This window comes from Dichomitus squalens, assembly GCF_000275845.1.
Source record: "Dichomitus squalens LYAD-421 SS1 unplaced genomic scaffold DICSQscaffold_90, whole genome shotgun sequence".
In the NCBI taxonomy this organism is placed as follows: domain Eukaryota; kingdom Fungi; phylum Basidiomycota; class Agaricomycetes; order Polyporales; family Polyporaceae; genus Dichomitus; species Dichomitus squalens.
The window spans coordinates 59,860-83,241 of record NW_006766972.1 but is presented as its reverse complement, the minus strand read 5'-3'; the positions used below and the strand labels follow the sequence as shown (position 1 = coordinate 83,241).

The 23,382-nt window shown below is 58.6% G+C and overlaps 9 protein-coding genes across 9 annotated transcripts in view; 2 read left to right on the top strand and 7 right to left on the bottom strand.

Annotated features, from left to right (window-relative positions):
* Positions 1-359: 359 nt before the first annotated feature.
* Positions 360-2,018, bottom strand: DICSQDRAFT_175268 (uncharacterized protein; the record flags this gene model as incomplete). The annotated part of the gene is made up of 9 exons (XM_007371150.1): positions 360-498; positions 563-634; positions 697-714; positions 774-1,011; positions 1,585-1,624; positions 1,680-1,736; positions 1,799-1,818; positions 1,874-1,930; positions 1,979-2,018. The coding sequence occupies 9 exons, from the start codon at positions 2,016-2,018 to the stop codon at positions 360-362; spliced, it is 681 nt and encodes a 226-aa protein (XP_007371212.1).
* Positions 2,019-2,848: 830 nt separating this feature from the next.
* On the bottom strand, positions 2,849-3,808 carry DICSQDRAFT_113513 (ubiquitin-like protein). Its single transcript, XM_007371149.1, has 5 exons — positions 3,679-3,808; positions 3,407-3,519; positions 3,135-3,202; positions 3,052-3,075; positions 2,849-2,989 (listed from the first exon to the last, which is right to left on the bottom strand). The coding sequence occupies exons 1-5, from the start codon at positions 3,754-3,756 to the stop codon at positions 2,970-2,972; spliced, it is 303 nt and encodes a 100-aa protein (XP_007371211.1). The 5' UTR covers positions 3,757-3,808; the 3' UTR covers positions 2,849-2,969.
* Positions 3,809-4,007: 199 nt separating this feature from the next.
* On the bottom strand, positions 4,008-7,774 carry DICSQDRAFT_184021 (uncharacterized protein; the record flags this gene model as incomplete). The annotated part of the gene is made up of 4 exons (XM_007371148.1): positions 4,008-4,509; positions 4,584-6,679; positions 7,076-7,401; positions 7,470-7,774. 4 exons carry the CDS (start codon positions 7,772-7,774, stop codon positions 4,258-4,260), a joined length of 2,979 nt encoding a protein of 992 aa, XP_007371210.1. The 3' UTR covers positions 4,008-4,257.
* A 1,062-nt stretch (positions 7,775-8,836) lies between these two features.
* DICSQDRAFT_175265 (uncharacterized protein) lies at positions 8,837-12,328 on the bottom strand (the record flags this gene model as incomplete). The annotated part of the gene is made up of 4 exons (XM_007371147.1): positions 8,837-10,925; positions 10,997-11,399; positions 11,466-11,626; positions 11,676-12,328. 4 exons carry the CDS (start codon positions 12,326-12,328, stop codon positions 8,837-8,839), a joined length of 3,306 nt encoding a protein of 1,101 aa, XP_007371209.1.
* A 70-nt stretch (positions 12,329-12,398) lies between these two features.
* On the bottom strand, positions 12,399-12,884 carry DICSQDRAFT_141544 (uncharacterized protein). The gene has a single exon (XM_007371146.1). The coding sequence runs from the start codon at positions 12,614-12,616 to the stop codon at positions 12,404-12,406; it is 213 nt and encodes a 70-aa protein (XP_007371208.1). The 5' UTR covers positions 12,617-12,884; the 3' UTR covers positions 12,399-12,403.
* A 2,334-nt stretch (positions 12,885-15,218) lies between these two features.
* Positions 15,219-16,890, top strand: DICSQDRAFT_175264 (uncharacterized protein; the record flags this gene model as incomplete). Its single annotated transcript, XM_007371145.1, has 11 exons — positions 15,219-15,258; positions 15,322-15,378; positions 15,427-15,446; positions 15,500-15,556; positions 15,608-15,636; positions 15,850-15,911; positions 15,967-15,983; positions 16,039-16,442; positions 16,492-16,509; positions 16,563-16,634; positions 16,692-16,890. The coding sequence occupies 11 exons, from the start codon at positions 15,219-15,221 to the stop codon at positions 16,888-16,890; spliced, it is 975 nt and encodes a 324-aa protein (XP_007371207.1).
* A 216-nt stretch (positions 16,891-17,106) lies between these two features.
* On the bottom strand, positions 17,107-17,842 carry DICSQDRAFT_175263 (uncharacterized protein; the record flags this gene model as incomplete). The annotated part of the gene is made up of 4 exons (XM_007371144.1): positions 17,107-17,207; positions 17,263-17,488; positions 17,590-17,711; positions 17,770-17,842. The coding sequence occupies 4 exons, from the start codon at positions 17,840-17,842 to the stop codon at positions 17,107-17,109; spliced, it is 522 nt and encodes a 173-aa protein (XP_007371206.1).
* A 1,943-nt stretch (positions 17,843-19,785) lies between these two features.
* DICSQDRAFT_164022 (uncharacterized protein) lies at positions 19,786-22,256 on the top strand. Its single transcript, XM_007371143.1, has 6 exons — positions 19,786-19,875; positions 19,933-20,428; positions 20,492-20,544; positions 20,606-20,662; positions 20,713-21,003; positions 21,166-22,256. The coding sequence occupies exons 2-6, from the start codon at positions 20,380-20,382 to the stop codon at positions 21,436-21,438; spliced, it is 723 nt and encodes a 240-aa protein (XP_007371205.1). The 5' UTR covers positions 19,786-19,875; positions 19,933-20,379; the 3' UTR covers positions 21,439-22,256.
* The window catches only part of DICSQDRAFT_150620 (uncharacterized protein), a gene marked incomplete at both ends in the record, with an annotated part of 8,319 nt that continues 7,189 nt past the window's right edge, over positions 22,253-23,382 (bottom strand). Inside the window, 2 exons of the mRNA XM_007371142.1 lie at positions 22,253-22,591; positions 22,642-23,013. Coding sequence (XP_007371204.1) covers positions 22,253-22,591; positions 22,642-23,013 — 711 coding nt within the window. The remainder of the gene's footprint in view (positions 22,592-22,641; positions 23,014-23,382) is intronic.

The window sequence follows — 23,382 nt, the reverse complement described above, 5'->3', positions numbered from 1 at the left end:
GGAATGAAACGCGATGCTAGGGTGGCCCGCGCGTTGACTAGGTTAGCTATTTTATGAAAGCACATCTTTGGACGTACCTGCGACTCGCGGTTCTCTAACGGTGGATCTGCGCTGACGTTATGTCCTACCTATCGACGTGACCACATCGTCCCATATCGCGCAACGGGAGGAGCTCAATGGGTCGTTGCTTCATCAATGCTTCACACAGGAGATACCAATACGCAACGCCCAGCCTATCGGCTCGATGGGTATCATACAGGATGCCTGTCTCGCACATTTCGCGTGGTTTCGAGTTATTGAATCCATTGATCACCCGGCTTGGGCTTCCGCATTGAGAACGTCCCATGCGTAGGCGCAAATTACACAGTGCTCGGGACGCTGATTCTGCCCAAAGTACTTGCGCCCAACAGATCTCCATACCGCTGGGGGAAGAGCATGGCCTCGCGCATGTGCAGGAAAAGGCGGGAACCAAGGATCGAGGGCAGCGCCCCGGACCATCTGGAAGAAGAGGTGTCAGCGAGGGCGGTGAGCATCAAGGCAACTCACGACAACAACAACGTACGGCACGACCATATTGATATACCCATTATAATGCGACCATACGATGGTGCTGAGAGCGAGCTGAATGAAGACCCTGAGTAAGTCACTCGCACGTCAGTCCACACACGTTTACAGTGGCGCATAGTCGCGACCCACCCAATGAAGTAAACCACACTGAGGCACGCCGTTAGAACTTCCATCAATTCCGCTCCGAGGACACCGGCACGACGTACCTGTCTTGAGCAAAAGCTTTCACGAGCCGTCCCGAGTCAATCGTGAGATGATGGCTCTGGCGAGAAGATTCCCTACGGTCGCGCCGGAAACGGTCTAGCCGGTCCTCACCCCACGCCTTCCACACGACGAGAATGCACAGAAGTGGCTCGTATAACAAGGCGGGGAGCCAGAAGAACGCTGAAATTGAGAAGATGCCAGAGTAGTAGCATCCTGTGTCGGTAGAGATGACAGGAAGCTCTGTCAGGTGGTCTTTAGGTGGCGCGTTGTATCTGTGACTTGACAGGTAGCGTCACCTTCAACATTAGCGAAAGTCAGTGCAACAAAGAGTATCATGATTGCTACTTCGACACCACAGCCGAACACAAGGAACAGTTGCATCCGTTTACTCTTCTTGTATAGTGCATAGACCTATCCTCGTCATCGTCGTTGATAAAGACAGGATCTGAGCACCAAGTGATAAGGGATTGACTTGCCCGCCTTTGGAGAATCACTGAACTCTTTATTAGCAACCAAACACAGATTGATATCGCGAATAGCTTGCCTTGAATCGCTAGTGTCGAAACGACTATGACAACCTCATCGATAGCCAGATAGATGATACATCTGGATATATATTAGCATCCGCCTGTGGCGAGCAGTGCTGCACTTACATCTGCGTTGCATGAGGATAGGTAGTTTGAGTTCACTTTCAATTAAATATAAGGCATTGCACACCTTAGCAGAGGCGATTCCCCCAGGTACAAATGGGACTGGGAAACGATACGGTCAGTACGACATTAGCAGATCCACAATCATAAAGAGAGCACGGACCAAGATCTAGGACCAGCCAGATGAGGGGGAAGAGCCGATTCTGCAGATGTGTATTGGTTGCAACTGATATGAGAACGAGGGGATTGTGAACGTACAAAGAAGTACAGCCAGCACAGTCGCGAGCGTTTGCGCTGTCTCCAAAGGACGTCGACCTGCAGTGCATCAAATCATCCAGCACGCACGACTTTCAGTCAGGAGTAAGGAACAGCCTTACCTCGAGGTCTAAAGTAAGTACTGTGGCAGGCACCACGGTCAGATGAGTATGCTACCGTAAAAATTACGAACTCACAATAATCATAGATGAGTAGCCCCAGAGCGCCTGCGCGGGACTGCTTGCCGATGGCCACTGTGTAATGCGTCAAGAAATAGCGGCTAGAGAAATCCCAGCACTCACAGGCTTCAGCATAAGAATTAGGTAGGGCAGTCGGTGCCATGGGGGTTCATACGCTCGTTCGCTCCTTAATCTGGAGCATTTCCGCCATTTTAACCCGTACAGCGTGGGGTATAACCTACACTCAGACGATAGCTGTGGTAACCGTCAGAGCCCCTAGCGGTGTTTATGCGGTCATGTCACCGGCGCGGGATATCGACGTTCCTCAAGGCGATGCCCCGACCCTGTAGGAGCGCCCTCGGTCGCGCGTACTCCCCAGGATTTTTTGACGTCCGTCTCTCGATAGCTGGGCTTGCTCAAACGTTCGGGACACAGGTTGCGGTGGGGTGAGAGAAAAAGTGTAACGGCGCCGGCAGTCTTCTGTAGAAGAAACACTGCATGAGAGAATCAACTTAGACAAAGGGCGATGTAGGGTGGATGAGCGCGTACCGATTGTCATCTCGCTGTCGAGTCGTTGCTCCTGTGACCTGGTCAACAATACGCCCCTGTCGATCCACGAGTGGTTTTGCGTTTCATTCGGACCACAAATGACATTTGGGATGGCGGCTCTGCGGCCAGATCATTCATGTGAGATGCTGAAAAGAAGGTGGGTGACATGGCAATTCGTTTGAGTCAGCTATTACCACCTACTCTCATGAGATGAGTCGCACTGCGGGAGCACCCATAGCGGCGGATAGGACCACATAGACGACCCACAGTAGCGAAGCAGATTGGAAAGAACTAGTTGTCTCTCATCGCTGAACGGGCCACGCGATCGCCTTAATCCATGTCCGAGCATCCTTGAGAGCACAGGTGCACGTGAGTAGCCGATGACAACTGATAGAAGGGAGGCTGGAGCTGTATCGCGCAATCAGGTGATCATACGAAAGCAAGACCAGCGAAATGATACATTGAATTATGACTTCACGTACGACAACAAAACGAGGATAGCACAATGATACACGAGGGCATTCGAAGAGGAAGATGGAGAATAACTGTAACGGAGAGCCCCGAGTTACGCCGAGCCTCCGACCTCTGGAGATTGCATGAGATGTCAGTCAACCACACGTTAAAGATGCTGACACCGGTATACGTACGTTCTACCATGACATCGATCGTATCTAGAGGTAGCGGCAGTGAGTGGGGTTCGACTGAACACCTAACAGGATGAGCGGCGTACCGTTGTCCTCCATGTCCAAAGATGCTGGTGTGTCCTCGTCGCTTATCCTAGCACCGTCGTAGAGGAATCTGCGAAGCAGACATTACAAAAGTGCGCGGTCAGCACGATGCCCACGCATTTCTTCCGCACTTCGCAAACGCAGAAGCAGAGAGATCAACCTAGCCGACCGCCGATCTCCAGATCCGTGCGACGCCACCCGCGTGCACGTCCTCGCGACGCGACGAACGGCCGAAGGGTGTAGTGTAGTGCAAGCAGAGAACCGATGGACTCACCGGATGCTGCTCACGTCCTTGCCGACCTTGTTCGCGTATGCGCCTTGAAGCTTGCTGAGCTTCGTATTCCTCTTAATCTTGAAAAACACCTCCTCGCCCGTCTGGGTCGTCACCTGTGTGCCACAAAACGCAGTCGTCAGTTAACGGCTCCGACCGAGATCAATAAAATGCTTTGCGTCGGCAGTCTCATCGCCGCTACGCCCTCCACTCGTGGGAGTAGTAGAGCCACCAACGACAAACATGCATGTTTAGAGGCCTACGGTCTAACGTACCTTAATGTTGATGGGCGCGTTGGCGTCCTCCTGCTTGGGCTCAGCGTCCTGGGACGCTCCCGGCTCATGGTCAGCCATGTCGTGTGTGGATATGTGCGCGTCGGTGAGGGGTCGAGCAGGCGGTTATGCGAGTGGTTCGCGGCTAAAGAACGAATCCATCGACGACAGCCTCCTCCCCCGGCGTCAAGCATCGATTACGTGATGTAGCCGCTCCAATCTGAAGTGACCCTGTCCTCGTCCATGGTATTCGGCACTCATCGGCCATAAGTGACCTGTAACAATGAGGCGACCAGGTCGGCGTAGGCAGGAAATAATGGATAAGGTGTTGTGGGGACATACGAGGCCATGGTATCATTACAAAGATCCACTAGTAATCTAAAGAACAGGTCACATACACTACTTGGGCTAGAGATAATTGATAGGATATCGTGTTTGAGGGAATGAAGTGGAACAAACAAAACCACGCTACGCAAACAGACCCTCACATGAATGAAGAAAGATGTAGAGAGACACACCAGAGATCTGGGGCGAACCCGAATAAACGCGGAACCATCCTTCACCGACCGCAGGGCCCTCACCTCACCTCTTCCCGCCCACCTTCGCCAGCAGCCTCTTCGCCGCGCTATACTCCGCGTCCTCCTCGTCGCTGTCCGCCCACAGGTCCCTCGCCCCAGCCTCCTCGATCTTCGACCCCCACCCGCCTCCGCCCCGCTGCACGCTCCGCTGCGGCGGGGACCACGGCGCGTGGCTGCTCTGCGGTGCCTCCTCGTCCGTGTCCTCGATCGCGGGCGGCGTCGCCGAGAACGTGGGCGGCAGCGACATCCGCACGCTCTTCCGCCGGCGGGGGGCTCCGCCCCCGTCCCCGCTCCCGTCTGCGCATCCCCAGGGGCTTGGTGTGTCTGGACAGTAGACGCGGTCGAGCGCGAGAGCTCGCTGCCGTCCTGCTGGTGCGCGTCCGCGTGTCCGTTCGGCGTGGGCTCTGGTCCTGGTCCTGGTGCGGACACGGATCCGGGCACGAGCATCGGGATGGGAGGGAGGGCAGGCGAGTCGTCGCCTTCCGTGTCGGAGCCGACGAAGACCTCGCGGCCGGTCTCGTACGACGAGATCGACGATATGTCGCTTTCGCGGCGGTTCATGGTCGGGCGCTCTGCACTGGGAGGTGCGGGCGCTGGGTATGTCTGTGCGGGCTTGCTCGTCGACGGTCCGGTCTGCTGCGCTGGGCTAGCGTTGGCTGCAGTCGTATCCTGAGGCCGCGCCCTATCGGGCGACGTCCTGACGGCCGTGTTGGGCGACGGCGAGCGACTCGCGTTCCGCAGCGCAGACCGCAGGGGCATCTTCGGGCTGCCCGGGAGCGGCTTCGACGACGCCTCCGCCCGCGCCTGATTTATGGCCCCAGCGGCTGTCACCGACGTCGACCCAGACAGGGGCAGCGTCGGGGCAGACACGGTTGCGGACAGCAGCAACGAGTTCCTGTAGTTGTTCTCCTCCGGCTTCTCCTGCTGGCCCGCCCTTTTCAGCCGCGGCCGCGGACTGGGGGAGCCGCCGTTGGCCTGCGCCTGCGCCCGTGCCTCGGGCTGCGGTTGCGGCGGGGTCGTCCTGATGACAGGCAGCTCGCCCAGGCTGTCGCTGTAGGCGACGTTGATGCGCCCAGGGGCTTTGGGGACGACGAGCAGGTGGTTCGGGTTCTGCTTGAGCGCCGCCTCTTTGTTCAGGCGCGAGATGCCCTCGACGATGCTCATGAGACTCGGCTGCCCGTTCGCGTTCGTGAGCTGCGATCCGGCTGCGGACGGCGCCGCCCCCGTGCTCGTCGACGCCGAGGCCGTGCGCTTGTGGCTGGGCCCCGGTTTGGACGGCTGCACGTCCAGCGACGTCGTCCGCCTGCGTGCCGGGTCGGTCTTCGCGCGCCCGTGCGCCGCAGGAGACGTCCGTGCGGGCGCGCTCGCCGTGCTCGTGACTGACTGCTTGGAGATCGAGGAGTTGCGGGACAGCGACGCCGAGCCCAAGCCCTCGGCTGCGAAGACATTGTTGACCGCAGGCGACTTCTTCAGCCGACTGCCCGAGGAGGGTCCCGCCTCGTCCTGTGGCCTCAGGGAACGTACTCCCTCGATGGTCGGCGGCTTCGAGACCGAGCGCTTCCGCTGGGGCTTTGTACGCGCGGCTTTGCTCATCGACTCGGTGACAGTGTCGCTCATGTATCCCTTGTCTGGCAACGCCATCCGCGAGGATCCCTGTGTCTGGACGGAGCCGCGCTTCGAACGCTTCTTGAGCCTCGCCATCTCCCCGTCGGGCTGCAGGCCCTTCGTGGACGAGCTAGCGTGCATGGAATAGGGGTGCGACAGCTGCTCGTCGTCCGAACTGTCGCCACGCTGTGCGGACGCGAGGTGCTTGTCGATCCGCGTGCGCCAGGCGCTGTCCGCCTTCGACGGAGAAGCGCTCGAAGGCGCACCCACGTCCGAAGACCGCGAACTCCCGACGTGGAAAAGCGCGGCCAGGCTACCGAGGACCCCGCGCCTCTTGGTCGGGGACTCGCTGCGGAACGAGGATGCAGCCGGGATATTCGTCTCGCTATGCTTGCGAATGGAGAAAGAGACGTGGCGCGAGGGGATGGGCGACGCGGGTGCCTTCCCCTTGCCCTTGCCCTTCGTAAACAGTGGGTTTTCGTGCACTTCGACCGGAACACTGTCGGGGTCCTCGCCTTCCTCCTCACTGCTCCCGCCTCCTTCCTCAATGATGGTCGCTGGGTGAGCTGTGCCGTTTGGCACGGCATACTCTGATATCGAATGCGCGGGTGGTATTGAGAGTGTGTATGACTGAGGTAAGGTCGACGGGAACAGGGGTGGGGATGAGGGAGCGCGCCATGTGGAGTCGGTGAGAGCGGGCGACGAGTGGAAGCCGATCTGGGATGCGGATTGCGAGGGTGCTATAGAGGAAACGTCAGATGATGTCGACTTATCGTTGCCGTTCAGGCGCTGCTGGAAGTCTGGGTGCATCGAAGGGCTGCCTATAGTTCATGTATGTTAGCAACCTCTCGAGGCATCCCTCTCCCAACATCAAAGCAGCCGCAGGAACCGTAAACCCGGCGGACGAATGAGTGGGCGGCTGCGAAGCAACAATCATCGACCTGCAACGTCGGAGATGAAGTGAACCCTTCCGTGTCCGCATTGTATCCAATGCCTCGTAGCCATAGCATTGCGAATGAAGATGAATGAGGCGGACATGCACGGTGAATGCCCTCCCGTGAACGAACGTTACATTTGTCAACAAGCCATGGCCTTGAGGCAGACCGACGAATCAGGTAGACCCGGAAAACGGTGAAGGTCCGACGATGCGGATTCAGACGTCACCACGAGCAGGCCCTGGGAAGCAAAGAATGAGACACGAGAGAGGTGAGACGCACCGTGCCCATTAGCCATATCCAAGCTCTCTAATGCGCGCATGCCCTCCTTGCCCATCTCGCCCCAAGCCCAGCCGCACTCGACCATAGCCTTACAGCGTGCATGAAGGCCTGACCTGATGGCGTGCACGCGGAAGGCACTGAGCTCCTGCTCCTTAGCGGCGAGGTGGGCCTCGCATGCTTGCAATTGCGCTTGGGCGGCGGAGAGTTTGGATCCAACCTGGACCTCGGACTTTGAGATGCTGAGGGAGGATCCGGACGGAGAGGGTGCGATGGAGTCTCTCGTAGACTTCTGGGGAGACTTGGACGCCTTGATGAGCCGCGTTACGCTGTCGGGCAGCGCCGTGCATCCGCCTCAACAAACTATACCTGCACGATGGTAGGACGTTGAACTCACAGGATCTCCCGGTCTCGCATGATATTCGCGACGTCGTCCTCCATGTTCTTCAACGCTTTGAGCTGCTCCTGCCATTGCTCCACGGCAGCGGCATAACTTCTGAGCGCGTCGTCCGCGCCTGCGAGAGAGCCCGCGACAGCGATGATCACCTGCGAGATTGGGGGGGCTGACGCGCTCGCGTAGGCGGAGAAGGAGGCGAGAGAGGCATGGGAATGGTCGAGGAGGATGGAGAAATGTTTTGAGTAGTCCTTCTCGTGGCTGAGGAGGTTGCTGAGCAGTCGCGAGTCCGCCGGCCGGTGAACCATATGTCCGCGCGGAAGTGTGGTGGGAAGGCCGCTATCCCGGCGTTGCCTTCTAGGTGGAGAACGAGCGTGGGGTAGATTTGCGAAACGGGAGGCGTTTACGTATGTTGGGGTAGTCCTGATGTTGGGCCTGCTGGCGTAGAGGGTGTATGAGCGCTGAAGAGGAGGAGGAGAAGGCGGCGAACCGAGAGCGCTAGGTTGAAGCCACGGAGAAATATGACAGGCGGACAGCGTGACGTAGGAGCTCAGTATGTACACTGCCTCTTGGGTCATTATCGTCATCAGCCGTCCGCCTCACTCAACGCCCATTCAAATCACACCGACTCGTCATGCGCACAGCCTAGACTTTGCGGAAGAACGGAAGAACACCTGCCAAGAGACGGACCACAAACCACTCCGCCCCAGTCGGCCGGGACCGTCATTGAGCCTGACAACTGAAGCCGGCGTGGCCCGCCTCGTCCTTATCTGTCTATTCTGCTTATCCAAGACAAGTCGACAACCAGCGGCCAGGAGGCTGCCAAAGGTGCATCCCTGGAGCCGAAGCACTGCCACAGTAGCAGACGGAAAAGCCAACGGCCGTTTGATTATAATTGTTTTATCGAACGTAAGTAGCAGCCCGGCCAGGGCCGGTCATCACAGTAAGTATGCACAACAAGCGTGACAATAGCCGCGAACTGCCGGGTTACAAGGTAGATGGGAGGGTGTCGCGTAACGTATCGTAGGGGCCTGAATGTGGGTGGTTTGGGAGGAGGCGAGAGAGGTCGTAGATGGAATGTGTACAGGGTAGGTTTTGCAGTTTACATGTTGGGGGCGAGCGGGAAGAGGAAGCAGTGGGGACGCGGGTAGGAGGAAGGCGGAAAGTAGGGTGAAATGGGAGGTGGTACGATGGTGGAACACTATGCAGCAATGAAGACGCTCTAGGTGAATGTGCCGATATGCAAGAATAGTTGTAAGTATAAACAATGAACAGATCCGGCAAATAAGAAATCCGACCGGCCAACCAAGAAGGTCCCGGACCAGCCTACGAAAAATCCATGCGCGAGCGCAGAGAAGTCCCCGCGACGATCACCGGGGCTGCCAATCCGCATGCGGATAATGGTCGATCGTGCCCCACGTCCGCTGCGTCTGTCCCGAGCTGCTCGTCGTGTCCTCGCGCGTCGTCGGCGCCGTGATGAACGACTGCGGCGCCGTGCTCAAGTCCGGCCTGCTCTCGATCGCAAGCTCCTGCCCCAGCTGCGCGCCAGCGATGGGCACCCCGCCGCGCTCCGTCTGCAGGCTGAACTCGGACGGGGCGATCGTCGAGCGCGCCGTGTGCAGCTCCAGCGCCTGCTCCTGCTCCTCCGCGCTGGACCCCTCGCGCGACGACGGCAGCGGGACGTTCGCCTCCGACTCCGCGATGTCCGACATCTCGTGCACGCCCTCCTCCGCGCGCCACTGCTCGCGCAGCGGGTGGCCGAACGTGTGGTTCTCGGGGCTCGACAGCACGGCCTCGGACGACGTCGACGCGTACGGGGAGTCCGCGAGGCGGACGAGCGAGTTGGTGCGCGAGCGCACGAGCTCGACCGAGGAGCGCGAGGCGGCGCCCAGCGATTGGATGAGCGAATGGGCGCGCGAGCGCGCGGCGTCAGAGAGCGACGTGCCCGAGTTGGTCCGCGAGCGCGAGTTCGAGTTCGTGCGCGAGCGCGAGCCTCCAGATACGGAGCGCGAGCCGTTCGACCGCCTCGACAGCTGGCTCGCGCGATGGCGCAGGTTCGCAAGGGACGTGCGCGGGCTCGGCGCGGCGGAGAGCAGGCCGACGCTGTCCTGGCGCTCCGCCTCCTCGATCGACCCCTCCGCCTCGGGCACTTCGACGATGGACTCGTCGAGGTCGTGCTCGAGGTCGAGCTCATGGTCGTGGTCGTGGTCGTCCTCGCCGTCGGACTCGAACGAGCCAATCGGGATGGGGCCGAACGTGACAGAAGGGTCCGTCACCACGCTTTCTGTGCGTGTCCGTGCGCGCGGCCTCCCGCCCGGGAACACGACCGGGGAGGGTGAGCCTGGGGACGGGGGGATGGGCACCGTCCCTGCTCTCGCTCTTCTCTGTCCTGCCTGGGCCTGGGGATGCCGCGGGGGCATGGGGATGACGCTCCCGCTGAAGCTCGAGTGCGGGGGGCTCGCGCTCGAGCTCGCGTTCGACCGAGGTGAGTGCGAATCCGTCGACTCGATGTTGCCCGTTGACTGCGTTGAGCGCGAGTGGCGCGTCGAGCGCGACTGCGTCGAGCGAGACTGTGCGGAGTGCGGCGTCGAGTGCGTCTGCGGACTCATGCGCGACGCGGACGATATGCTTCCCCGAGGTCGACGGAACTGGAACGGGTAGCGCGAGACGACGGGGCGGCCCAAGCTCGACATGGATCCCGAAGTGCGTCTCTCCGATGATGGCACTTCGCTCTCGTCCTCCTCGCCTTCCGCCTCCTCTTCCTCCTCGCCCTCGCCTTCCTCCTCTTCTTCTTCCTCCTCCTCCTCCTCCTCTTCGCCTGTGGCAGGCGTCCCCTCGCCTTCGGTCGTGACCTCCTTCTCCTCGATCGCCGGAGAGGGCGGGAACGGTATGTTGTCCTCCGACGAGACCTGCGCGCCGTACGCAGTGAACGGATACGGCAGCTGCATCAGCGGGCCCGACGGATCCGTCCCAGACCGCTCCTTCTGCTGCACCGCAGCGACGGGCGGGATGATGCTCGACAGCTCAGGCGCAGCCGCCGCCTTCGCCTTCCCAGTCGCCTTGTCGTCCACCAGCTCGGGCGTGTGCCGCGGGCTCTCGAACAGCTCGTCGGACAGGATCGGGCGCCGCGCGATGTGCGGGCCCGACTGGAGCCCGACGGCGGCGAAGATGCGCTCGATGCCCTCCAGCGGCGCCGCGGGCTCCGCGTGCGCCTTGCCGTCCTTGCCGTCGCCGCCGAGCGCGGACTCGCCGCGCGGGGGCTTGTTCGTGAGGCAGAAGTCGTACGCGTCCTTGACGCGCAGGATCGTGCACTCCTTCCACGACCACGGGAGCGTGTCGAAGTCGGAGATGTTGTCGTTGAGCGCCGTTGCCGCCTTCTCCGCGTCCTCCTCTTCCCAGCGGTACCGGGGCCCGCAGAACCCGGCGCAGCCTTGTCCGCTGAGGATCCAGAGACCGATCCTGTGTCGCGAGAGCGCACCGATCAGCCTCGTCGTCATCGATCTGGATCGTCAATAAGGCCCACGACGTACCAGCTGATCAGGAGAATCAAGATGCGCCATGCCGTCCAAGCGGCATTCGCGATGAGCACGCCTCGGGCGTAGTCCGTCAACGTCCCGTTAGAAGAACGGAAGAACGTCCCGTCTCTGTGGCTGATGCCAGCATCTCCGAGCGCGACCACGTTCGGATCGGGAAAGGAAAAGGCGAAGAGCAGGGCCATACATAGCGCCGCACGCGGCATCAAGAGCGCGACCGTAGGGAGGTTCTGGGAGTAAAAGTAGAAGGTTTCGGCAAGCCCGTCGGGCAGGCTGCCGTGCTCGCCGACGAAGGCGGAGAAGCGAATATAATACATGAAACAGAAGTTCACGTAAGAAGACATCGCGGCGAAGTTGAACGCTGCGGACGAGAAGTAAATAGGGAGGATCAAGGGCCGTTCTAGGTAAGGCACAGTTACAGTTAGACTAACGTTGATCAGAGTTGCGGAACGGAGGTGCTACTCACTGACACGCCATCGCCGCACGAAGGAGTATACGACCTCGTATACAACGAAGACTACAGCGATCCATGCAAACCAGCATGCAATGTACGCTGCGGCAGCGAGAGCCCAGTTGCGACCGGAACCAGGGACACCAGGTGCCTCGGGGTTGGGGAACTTTGCAACGCTATCGAGAAATCAGCTCCCGGAGGGGCAGATTCGGATACATTACTCACGAAAGCAGGATAAATACGGCGTTGAAGTCGAAGAACGTTTGAAGAGGGATGTGCCCGAAGACGAAAAGTGGGAAGAGATAGTACCACAGGCGCATCTTCCAGGACGGGTTTCGCAGCAACTCCAGATTGAGGTTGGGCGAGTTGAACCTTGGCCTCGGCAGCTGACCCTCCCCACCCGCCGAGGCGGAAAACAGGGTTGGGGTCAGGCCTGCGCTGGTCGCGCGCGACCACGCTCGGGCGTGCATAGGGCCAGAGAACGCGCGCGACTGGTCTGTTGGCTCGCGGCGCGCGTTCTCCTCTGCTCGACTCTGGAGACTGACGATGCGCACTGACCGGGGGGTTGGCTTCCGGCCAACTGGGACAGGCTCATTGCTGGGGCCCGCGTCGGTGAACATGCCAGCTACTGAAGACTGGATGGTGGAACGAGGGACGGGGCCGGGGGGACGCTTGGGGAGCCACGAGGGATAACCTTCCGAGCTGGAGGAGACGCCTTGCGGGGACTGGGGCTCGGATGATTGGCGTTCGGATACGGGTGTTGGTCCGTGCGCGGGGTCTTTCGAGCGGTTTGTGTGTGCAGCCGAACTTGGCCTCGACGCTGATTCCGGCGAGGAGGAGGCTGCGGGGCTAGATGAGTCGTACTGTTGTCGTGACATTGTCGTGGATTACGGAGGAAGACAGCATGCAAAGTGAGTAAATTAGCGAGAGGAGTGGGATGTGCGTAGGGGAGATTAGATGCGGTGCCGCGAGGAGGAGGAGGGCAGCGTGCGGGGGTGGGCACGGCGAGCTGAACACGGGCTCCTTGGTGCTGCTGCTGCTGTAGTGCCTTGAACGCGAGGGCCTCGTGTTATGACGACGGGCAGCCTCGTGTTGAGCGAGCAGTGGGAGACGACGACTCGGACGCGGCAGCGCAGGGACTCGATTTCCACGCCAGCGCGGCCCATCTTCAACATCAACTTACTCACCTAATACGGCAAGCGCTGTGTTAAGCGGCGGCCCGCGCCGGATTTGCTTCCGTAGCCGTGTCCCTGGCCGGTGCCGCCGGTCGCAAGTTGCCTCCGCCCCCGCGCTTGCCGTTCTTGGACGCGTCGACGTCGTGGCGCCGGGTTCTAGCTGCCTTCTAGTGTATACGGAGACGTCGAAACGAGTGTGAGCTGCTTTCTTCTACTCTCGGTCAAGGAGCGACTGCTAGAAGGTCAAAGCGATGGTGGTAAATGGTCAAGGAAGAGGTAAGTGCCCGTACCCACCGGCTGCCGCTTTCACGTTGCCATGTCGATGACGCCCTGCATTCTCTCGTACACAACAGGCCTCTCTAGCGACACATTGTGTCAGTGTGCCGTTATCCGCGTACGCGATGCTCGCCAGTCGAATCAATGCGCGGTGAACTAGGAGGTGAGAGTAGAGCTTACCTACACAACGGGATGTCGTGTTTGGGAACAACAAGCCCGGCGAGGTAGGATTGCTGTGCTCAGCATACCAAACGTTGTTCTTGCCATACGCTGCACATTGACTCGTATGTCTCAAGCAGACGTCCCAGGGCGATTTTTTTCCCTCATGCCTGATGTGATACAAGGCAGCTGGATGGGTGACGGATCTGCTTGTGAGCGGATGCCAGCGTGGTCAGGATGGCTGCAAGCCTTGGAGTAGTCGTATATACCAGCGGGATTGCTTGGGTCAAGGGCTGCTGACACGTGCCTCCGTGCGACTACGCAGACTGGGAAAGACTTTAGAACGCATGATCTGCGGGAGGAACCTAGTCAAGCTATGAGACCTGCACTCCTTACTGGCAGCTATATGCGCGCACCGTGGTTCTCGTACGCGTACTCAGACCTGCGCTGGCTGGTTCGAGGTTGTCATTTACGCATCGGTCTCGAGCTTCGGGGTGATGAAACCCATGCGATGAAATGTACTCGCTTCATGATGTCCGAGGAGGAAGTGGGCTGGGTGAGTCGATGTCCGTTCTTCCGCTCACTCTTGGATATAAACCACATCTCGCTTCGGCATACGAGCTGAGACAGCCGATGACGTCCCGTGAGCCGCGATCAAGTCCTGGCAAGAGTGCTTCCTTTTTTGGATCATCTGCGAAAACGAGTACCTGCGTACGCGTTGCAATTGAACAATCGTATCCTCGTGGGGTAGAGGGATGTCAATGGGAGCCTCAAAGCTGCAAGAGGATCGGCCAACGATCCGAAATCTTGGGATTCAGGTCGACCCCGTCAGTTCGCAGCAATCCTTCCAACAGCTTTGGCCATCTTCGCCGCCGGCGATCCGTCGCGCCCAGGGCAGTGCTAGACTATCCACGGGTCGTCGCGTCATGTTTTTCTACTGCTCTTCTTTCAAGTTGCGAATCGCTGCGCTTGGTTACGCAGCTCAATCTGCGCAGACCGCACCCACGCCTCACGGATTCTACTTCCCACAGACACACTCGCAGCCGCGGAGGGATTCACTGTCCTCGGGCATTTGCGACATCGTCTGCACATTCGGGGCCGGCAGCACGCTGTCGTTGTGTCTGCCCATGACGCCTATCGTATGACGTCTTGACCGTCCAAAGTCCCAACTGACGACGACAGCCACCCTTCGACCTCATGTTGGGGTGGTCCATGGATTCAGCTGACCGTCTGTGCAGCGAAATAACTTGCCATTCGCACTCGGACAAAGCTCTTGATAGTCGTCGTGAGCTGAGCCGAGCTTGCACTCTAGCGGAAGTCCGGCAGATAATCATGTGGCAATAAGGGAGGTCAGAGTGGACTATTCTGGCCGACTCTGACAGCGATTTCTAATTTTGCTTCAACTCCATGATCGCGTTCAGATTCGCTCGGGAAGCGGACGCTTAGAGAGCGATCCAGGCTGACTCCGGAGTCCGTTCGAGCTTTTGATTGCAGAATCGCTGTGACCGCCCCATGTACCACACTGCAGGAAAAACTCCTCTGGGGCCAGGCGTGGTCTTCTGGTTTCTCACGTGCTTCACGTCCTCGATCACGTGCACAATGAGCCCAAAATCACACAGTTCGAACCAGAATTGACTTCGGAATCGTTCATTCTGACCTCCCTCGTCGTGAAACTCTGAGTATTCGTGTCGCAACCGCGAACAGCACAGTCGATGCTCTGGAAGAGCTTCTGCGCGATTATGCCAATATTATTTGCCCCCTGGATCGTCATCAGAATCACCGCGTGGTGGTGTAGTCTGCGCGCAATTGCACCCGATAGACATGAGGCGCTTCACGTGAGAACGATACTAGCGAAGGATGATATATTGATTGGTAGCGGGTGAATGTCTAAGCATCAAACTGTGCCTCCTGGGTCAGGAGGTACCTTCACTATCGCAGCGACCCTGCCCACGGCGTGTCGGCTCCGTGGCTATCGTGTCCCAGGAATGCCCTCTAAGGTCTCGCCAGCATCATGAGCCGGTAGGGTTTGATCACTCGCTCTCAGCACGCCAGAACGATCTTCTCTTCTCCTGCGGAGGAGAGCCTGCGAGCCAGTAACGCCCCCGGGAGGTATATCATATGCTAACCCTCGTTTTCACGGGCATCCTGGCTGTGTTCAATGTCGTCCACTCACCTACCTGACTCATATCTGGATGCCCGTTAGTCCTCACTCTATTGCGATCTGTGCGAGGTCATTCCCGTATACTGACATGGGGTCGCAGTGGATATTGGGAAAGAATCCCGCGCGGGAGCATTGGCGCTCCTCGTTTATGATCACCGTGAGTCTGGGAGCTTCTCATCGTAAGCGTCGGCTAATGGCATCACAGTGGTCACGCTGGATCTCGAAGTACGCCCTCGAACACCTGCGCAGTGCTGAGGCCAAACTCACGCTCGAGATAGGCAGAGCTTGTATGGACACAGAGCAAACGTTCGCGAGTGATCTGGCTATACATCTTCGTAAGTTGGCGGTGCGTCCATATCGGGCATCTTGACTGATACTCGCGTCAGAACCGGTTCTTCCCTCTCGTATGGCTCGTGTTAGACATGAGTGCGTGCAGCTCAGTAAATTTTGAGTGCCCCTGCTCACAGTCCGTCCTTGTAGTTCCGTTCACACGAAGCGGTGTCGTTTCGACCAAGGTGCAATCAAATATTTACTTTTTTGCCCCTACTAGCTACCTACTAGTAGACACATGACAGGTGTACGTCCGTCGCTTACCCTGCGTCTATATGCTGTGCTGACATCCCTTCAGATGTATCATCTATCTGTCGGTCGACGACTTCGTCATCCTCGTGTCAACGCTCGCCGTTCAAAGTACGTCGCTGCCCGTTTCTGTCGTCTTGGGCAGCTCAGTCACATTGCAGAGCAGTCATCCTCCAGCTACGAGTAAGTCGCTCGAATGTCGATCCGAGCCTGCCGGCGCTCATGCTAGAGAGCATAGGTGTACGCGCTATATGACAAGAGTAGAAGGGTGCGGTTGTTCCTCGTCTGCTGCTGGCTCGCCGAAGTCACAGTCATGGCGATACTCATCGGAATCACCATGGCCAATATCTCCGGCAAGTGTCGATGGTGCTCGCCCCAGGCCCGCGCGCAGCCCCTGACGCTCGTCCTTTCAGATCTGCCCGTCGTTTCGACCCCAACTGGATGCTACTACTCCGGCATATTCTCGATATCTGCGCTCTTCTGGCTTCCCGCCTTGGTATACGAGCCGATCCTGTGCCTCATGGTCTTGTGGCAGGCCTGGGACCAGGATTGGACGAGTTGGTTCCGCCGGGCCGTGGACCGTAGTGGCACAAGCGTGCGTTTACACCAAGGACGGCTCTTCAAGGTGTTGGCTAGAGACAGGTACGGTCGCGTGCTCCCTGAGCCAGGTCAGCGCTCACGTCCGTTTCAGCTTGATATACTTTGTCGCGTGGGTGGCTGAATGCAACATCCATATCTCCATCTAACGCGACGCTGCTTCAGCATCTTCATCGAGCTAATCATCAACACCGTCATTTGGTCGCACTACAACAGGTATATCAACATCGTGGTACCGTGCGTGCTCGCTTGTCATGCAATAGCCATGAAGAGTTGACTGACCATTACCTCTAGTTGGGCTGGAGTGCTGCCCTCTATCCTCGGATCACGGCTTTTCCTGAGTATGCGAGAGGCAATCCGTTTTTCCGAACAATACGGGCCACACGCAACTGCGATTACGAATTTGGCGGAGGACAGAACCGCCGCGTCGTCCACTATGTGGTTCGCCACCATTGATCAATTGACAACTATCCCAAGGGACAAGGACAAGTAGCGAATGTCCTCAATAACGTTACCAGGATGCGCACTGGCTTCTGTAATTATTTACGGTGCTGAGTAGGCTTATGATAACGCTGGTTCGAACGTGTCCGTTGTATTGGAGATCGCTTGGACGTTCAATATATTGGTTTACGAGACTATACAGGCATTCGTGTTACATAGGCATCAAAACTTATGGTTCAAGGTCGCGTGTACATCATGGTCCGCAATTTCACTCGCCCTGGTACGGCGTGAAGGCAGGGTAGTTGCCACCCGTCGGGAAAGTGTTGAACGGAATGTAGCCATTGGGACCAGTTTCCGTAGGTTCCACGACTGTGGTCGTAGTAGTACCACTTTGCGTGGTCGGATACACAGTAACCGTCCGCACATGCGTTGACGAGGTGGACGGTGAAGTAGTGGAGGTGTGCGTCCTGCTCCTCCTGGTGGTGGAGGACGTGGTGGAGGACGTAGTCCTCGAGTGCGATGAGGACGACGAGCTCGAGGCGGTGATAGTCGTCGTCGACGTCGCGCTCGAGATACTCGAAGTGGACGAGCTGCTCCCGCCAAGAGTGGTGGTTGACGTGGAAACGGAGCCTGTCGAAGTCGACGTGCCGCTGGTACCCGACGAAGTCGTCGTCGAGCCCGTCGTAGTCGTCGTCGAGCCCGACGTAGTTGTCGTCGAACCCGACGTAGTGGTGGAAGCACCGTCAGTAACAGTAACGGTGACTGTCACAGTGACCTCCGTTCCTTGTCGCTTCTCCACAATAGGCAGGGGAGTGACCTGCGGTAGCAATTGGTGCACTTCAGGTGTCAGATTGATGTCAACTGGCACAGCGACTGCTTTTGAAAGACATGTTAGCGGGCGGAGACAAAAAACGTGTTGAAGTCGACGTACCAACGGATGTGCGAGCAGCAATGCAAGCCAACACGACGATTGCGCTGAGCAATTTGTTTATGTTGTGCATCATTGTGGGAGTGGTGTACAGGAGTATGTGTCGCGGGTGTAATTGCTGCTGGGTTGAACGAGCTGGATGAGGTAACTCTGAAGAAGGGATTGGTGAGGTTTATATACCTGTCGGGCCTCCCTTCCCGTACCGCAACATCACATATGAACACCCCAGTAAAGTGGCGGTACCAACGGTCGTAGATGCAGCGGGAACAAGTGGCTACTCTGCGGCTAGGGGTACCATCGGCTCGTTGCCTGCCTCCTATGCAGATACACTGCGAGTGCGTCACGACCGAGGCGGCTCCACCAGTCTGGTTCGGGATCGAGCGCAGTCGAGCGCATAGGGCCTCAAGTACTTGTGATATCTCCAACTTGCCTTCGCTCGCGGACTCGGTGCGGAGAGCTCACCTGCCGGCATGCGCGCATGGGAGGTCCACGGACCGCGGCCTGTCCTGGATGTGGGACCCAAGCGCATCATCATCGATCGCTTGTGCCGCCTGTTTTTTGCTGTCGTTGATGCCGCTGCGGTCTAGAGCGCATAAGAGGAGCGATATGGTGAAGTGGAAAGTTCCGATGAGAAGCTTCACTGCAGTATAGCCAGTGACCCTTGCCGCCAACACTTTTCCACTGGGGCGATCGGTGACCCAGTAAGACTGGAAACCAAGACTTCAGGCACTTCGCAGGCTGTGCTGTCGATCCGCCTCTTGAAGTGGCCCTGATCCGCCGCGGACGTCGTCAAGTCTGAATTGCAATACGCTGGAGCATCTACCGGTGAAAGCTAGCTGTGAGCGTGTAACTCGACAGCTACGCGTTCTTTGCATGGATTGCATGCGGAATACGAAGAGACAGCAAGCGCGAAGTCCGACAATCGAACGAGCTTGAGCTCGCCGATATGCAGAACGATTCGGAAGCCTGGGTTTTTAGCGCTAGTGGCGATTGGCTCTGCGGGAACTGCCGCTGGTCGTAGCCGGCGGTGCGTACCATCTGCTTAGCCTGCAACATGAGCGGCGCGGAGCGTTGGAAGGACGACAGTCAGGTAGAAATGAGTCTACCCTGTGAGAGTTTCGCCGACGGACGTAACCCACAGTTGGGCCGAGCGACAAACCGAGCCGAAACATTCGGGTTCCAGTGTCGGTGCTCCAACCTCTCTACTAAACCCTGGATTATCCCCTATAACCCTCGGATTCGATAGCCTGATCAGAGTCGTTCCGACAAAGAGCCGCGGTCTCGGACCCCGAGGATATGCACGCTCAACCCAGTCAAGCTCACTCCGACTGGCGAACCATATGAATTTCAGCCCGAGGTCCAGTCGCGCGCTGGATCTTTTCCACAGGTCGCGGTTCGCGCCTTGGGCGGTACTGTAGAAAGTCACCTACCACCGTAAAATCCCCGTGGCTCCCCGCGTGCGGGCGGATTGTGCTTCCGCGGCACGCCTTCTCGCGATCGGACCTCGTTCCCGGCGAGTTTCGCCCCCTGCTATCGCGGGACGACATTAGACCCCGCTGCAAGGATCGAACGCCGATACCATTGGAGACGCCGATCGCCAGCGCGTTCGGGGACGTATTCAGTGACAGCGATGGATCATTCTCGTCGTCGGCGTAGAGTCCCTGGGGTGGGAAGTCTGGCGGGACATTGGAAGGATGACAGCGACGAAGGGCTCACCTGGAAGGTTCTAAGTACTACGCTGCGTTCAGAGGCGCCCTGTGACCCCCATCACGTCCTAACGCCTGGTAAGGTATGCGATTTGAGCGCAAATTGAATTAAAGCGAGGTTTGCAGGGAGTCTTATTCGAGAGCGAAGGACGGGCATTGGTAGTAGGCGCTGGGCCTGGGAGATCGGCCCGGGTCACGACCCGACGCTCAATCTCGGTCCGACTCCCTTCTTCCGGCCTGTTACGGACCAGAAAGCCTGTTCGCCTTGAGGTTGTTGCTTCGGCTCGATCTGTCTCTGTGCTTTATGTTGAGACGAAGATGTACGACGATTGCTCTGCATTGTCGTCTTGTGGACTGTTGCAGTAGAAAGGTCGCCGTATAACGAAGGGACCGTTTGATGTAGGTGAGTACATTATCATTCGATGTGAGCGGGCTGCATGGATGACATGGATGGGCATAGCGCTTGCAGAGTGTATGCTTGTGAGGGGAACGCACAGTGCGGTGGCGAGAAGAGAGGAGGGCAGTGAGCAGCGCGTCCTTCTGCGCTAGGCACGCAACCGCGCAGGGGGTGGATCGAAGAGAAGCGAGCTGAGGCACTGTTCGCATCCGTTCGCTGTCACCGTGCGGCCACTGGCGGCCACTTGCGGACACTGGCGGCCACTTGCGGACACTGGCGGCCACTTGCGGACACTGGCGGCCACTTGCGGACACTGGCGGCCACTTGCGGACACTGGCGGCCAGACGTGTTCGTCGCGGGTTATTTTCCCCGCTTCCCCGGGGTTATATTCCCCGCTTCCCCTCCCTGCCTCCCCAGCATCTTCTCCCCTTGGTGGCCACTCAGTCTCCCCTTCCATCCACGCCGCCCCGGCATCCACGCTCCTTCTTCCATCCTTCCGCTTGCACCAACATGCGCTACTTGAACCCCATCCTCGCCGCCCTACTCCTTGTCGTTCATCGTGCGTTCCTTCACTCACCATAACCTCCAGAGGCCCTAACCCCTCCCCTTTCCCCTAATCTAGTCCCTGCCATCTCCGCGGGCGCGACCGACCTCGTAAACTCGGACCGCATCGTCGTATGCCCTTTTCCATATCCGACACAGCCGTCCGACGCTAACCTTACCTGCTCCTTCCCAGAACGCCGTCCATGCAGCTCAAAATGCCGCTCTATTACCCGACGTCACTCAAGACGCGGTACGTCCCTCTTCCCTGCTCTGCCATACCATGTTGAATGGTCCCCCCAGCCGACTTCCTCGAGCTCGTCTACAGCGCAGACGACGTCCTCCGACCCTGCCAACACCATCACCACCCCAACGACGTCCCAGCCCACCTCCCTGACTTCCACTGCGATCTCTCGTTCCCTCACCGACACCGACACCGACCACAACACCAGCAGCACCGACAGCGCGCACTCGGACACCACCGGGTCCAACACCAGCTCCGGGACCAAGACCGGATCTGACACCTTGCAGAAGGTCTCTTCCACCCCTCTGTCTATCACAACGACGTCCGAGACCCCCACCATCACGAGCACGGTACGCCCTCTTCCTTTTTCCCCCATCCCCACCTATACCCGCGCCCCATCGAGTCCTCGTCGCCTTAACTCCCACCACCCATCCATCCATCCATCCTGATCCCTCCTGCCCCGCCTGATCCGGGAATCCGGCGGCTGACACTCACCCAACTCCCGCCCACAGACCGCAGTGCCCGCCTCCCACGCCGACGTCCCCCCCGGCGCGTCCCAGTCCGGCACGCTCACCGTCCCCGCCGCGCCCCTCGGCTTCGGCGCGAGCACCGCGAGCGGCTTCACGACCTTCACCCTCGCCCCCCCGGCCCCCAGCGACAACGCGACCAGCGTCGGCGTCGTCAACCCGCTGAACGCCGCCGCCGCCGCGCGCGGCGTGCTCGTGGGGCGGCTCGCGGTCGTCGCCGCGGTCGTCGTCGGCGCTGCGGTCGTCGTCGGCTTCTGAGTCGCCTTGGGTCGGGGGACTGGGAGGCGAGGCGCGCTCCGTGGGGCCCGGGACGGGAATTGTGGGCGGCCCAGTGGGTGGACATGGCGTTGGGCACGGGCACGGGCACGGGGCATCTGGACAGCAAGTCATCCGCCCGGGCGTATTCTCTCATCCCGGTCTTCGAGTCGTGCCTGCGGGCGGCCCGGCTCCGCGGCGAAGGGCGCGCGGTGTCGCGTCTCCGTCTTCTCGGTATTTTCTTGGGCGTATCATTATCATCGTGGGGATCGAACGTCCCTGTTTCTTCTAGCGTTACCGGCCTTCGTCGTGTCTTGTCTGGGATATGTTGTTGTACCTGTCTGGCGGGCCGCGAGAGCCCTAGTGTATACCGACGGCATGCGCGCGTGTCGTCCGAGCAATGCCAGTGTAGCCTTGTTTCGGTCAACCCTAGTCGGGGCGCGGAACGCGTCGCGCGTTCGGATTCATGCCACTCGAACGCAAGGTGTTGATGGGCCGCATCAATCCACCGTTCAGGCAAGTCGGGGTTGTGGGCGACAGTTGGTAGTGTGCCATCGCAAGAGCTCGGTCAACGCAGTGGCGGAGGGCGGCCAGCGCCGGTTCAAGCGAGCCGTCGCTGCTGCTTCATCATCATGTTCCAACCCGAGTCTGCTGAGATGGATGCGCGCTGCGCCGACTCCCTCCCTGTTGCGGTTCGCCGGTCGTGAGTGCGACCGTCTTCTCTGCTGAGAACCACGCGAAACGCAAGGCGCCAGCGTTACTGCCCGAGATGCAAGACAGTGCTTCTTATTGACGTAGTTGATTCAGAAGACTGCTATCATTGAGCCACATTGTATTGAAGCATTCCCATGTCATCAGTGGACCAAATGGGGGGAAGCTCGCGAACAGGCTTTGCTGGTGATGTTTGGAGAGATGGCGCCGAATTCACATACACAGTGATGGGGTCATAAAAAATTCTCAGAAGCTGAATTCTGATCTCCTTCAATACCTTGAATGGAACACCATCGGGAGGGATCCAGGGAAAGATGGCAGAATGTGTGCCCTGAAGAAGAAAAGTGAGGTTTCTTTCATGCTCTCCTGAGCTCGTTAGAAGGGACGCTAGAAGATCACAGCAGAAGCAACACTTCTTGCTGACCCCAATGGGGATCAAAGAGACCTGTTGACCTTGAGCAGCAGGACCAATGCATCAGCAAAGTTTGTACTCGCCTCAAATACAGGTCTAATGTCCGACAACTGTTGCTGAAGCGCAGCGTCTTCAGCTTTAGCGCTCTCGCGGACAGAGCATGCCAGCGCCATGATAATAGATTCTGCATGCAGAGAGCCGTTATAACGGAACCTCAGAGATGACAAAGCTTGATCAATCTCCTCCTTGTCCTCCTCTGAGAACAGAAAACGCTGAAGAAACCTATTCTTGAAGTCCTGGATATGCCCCTGGGTAATGGTGGGGGTGGAGGACGTAGCATAGACCATGAAAGCCTCTAGACCAGGCGACAACGGCGACAGCTTGTGGCAGTAGTGGACCAAGAATTGAGCAGCGGCAAGAGGGATCACCAGTGTCTTCAGGTAGCGAATGACGTGCTGTAAATCGTCCTCCATGTCACGGACGTTGGACAGACGCCCCTTTTTGCCGCCCATTCCCTTTCCTTTGACGCCCACCTTCCATTTCCGGACCGTTTCCTTTCCTAGCTCATCCCAGTTTGGACACTGTAGATACGTTCCCACAGCCGCATGCTACGTTCCCGTGATCGCCATGCCCTTGCCTTTTCTTTCTCGCCCTTTGTTCCCCCTTTGTCATCTTCACTGCCTCGCTCTCGCGCCTTGTCCTTGGTTGCTAAGCAGCCCCTCTAGTATATAAGGACCCCCCTAGGCGCTCCCTAGTCCCCCATCTCGACCTCTTGGTCATTGGGACTAGGTGAGTGACCATAGCGTTGTATCTCTCTTCGATTG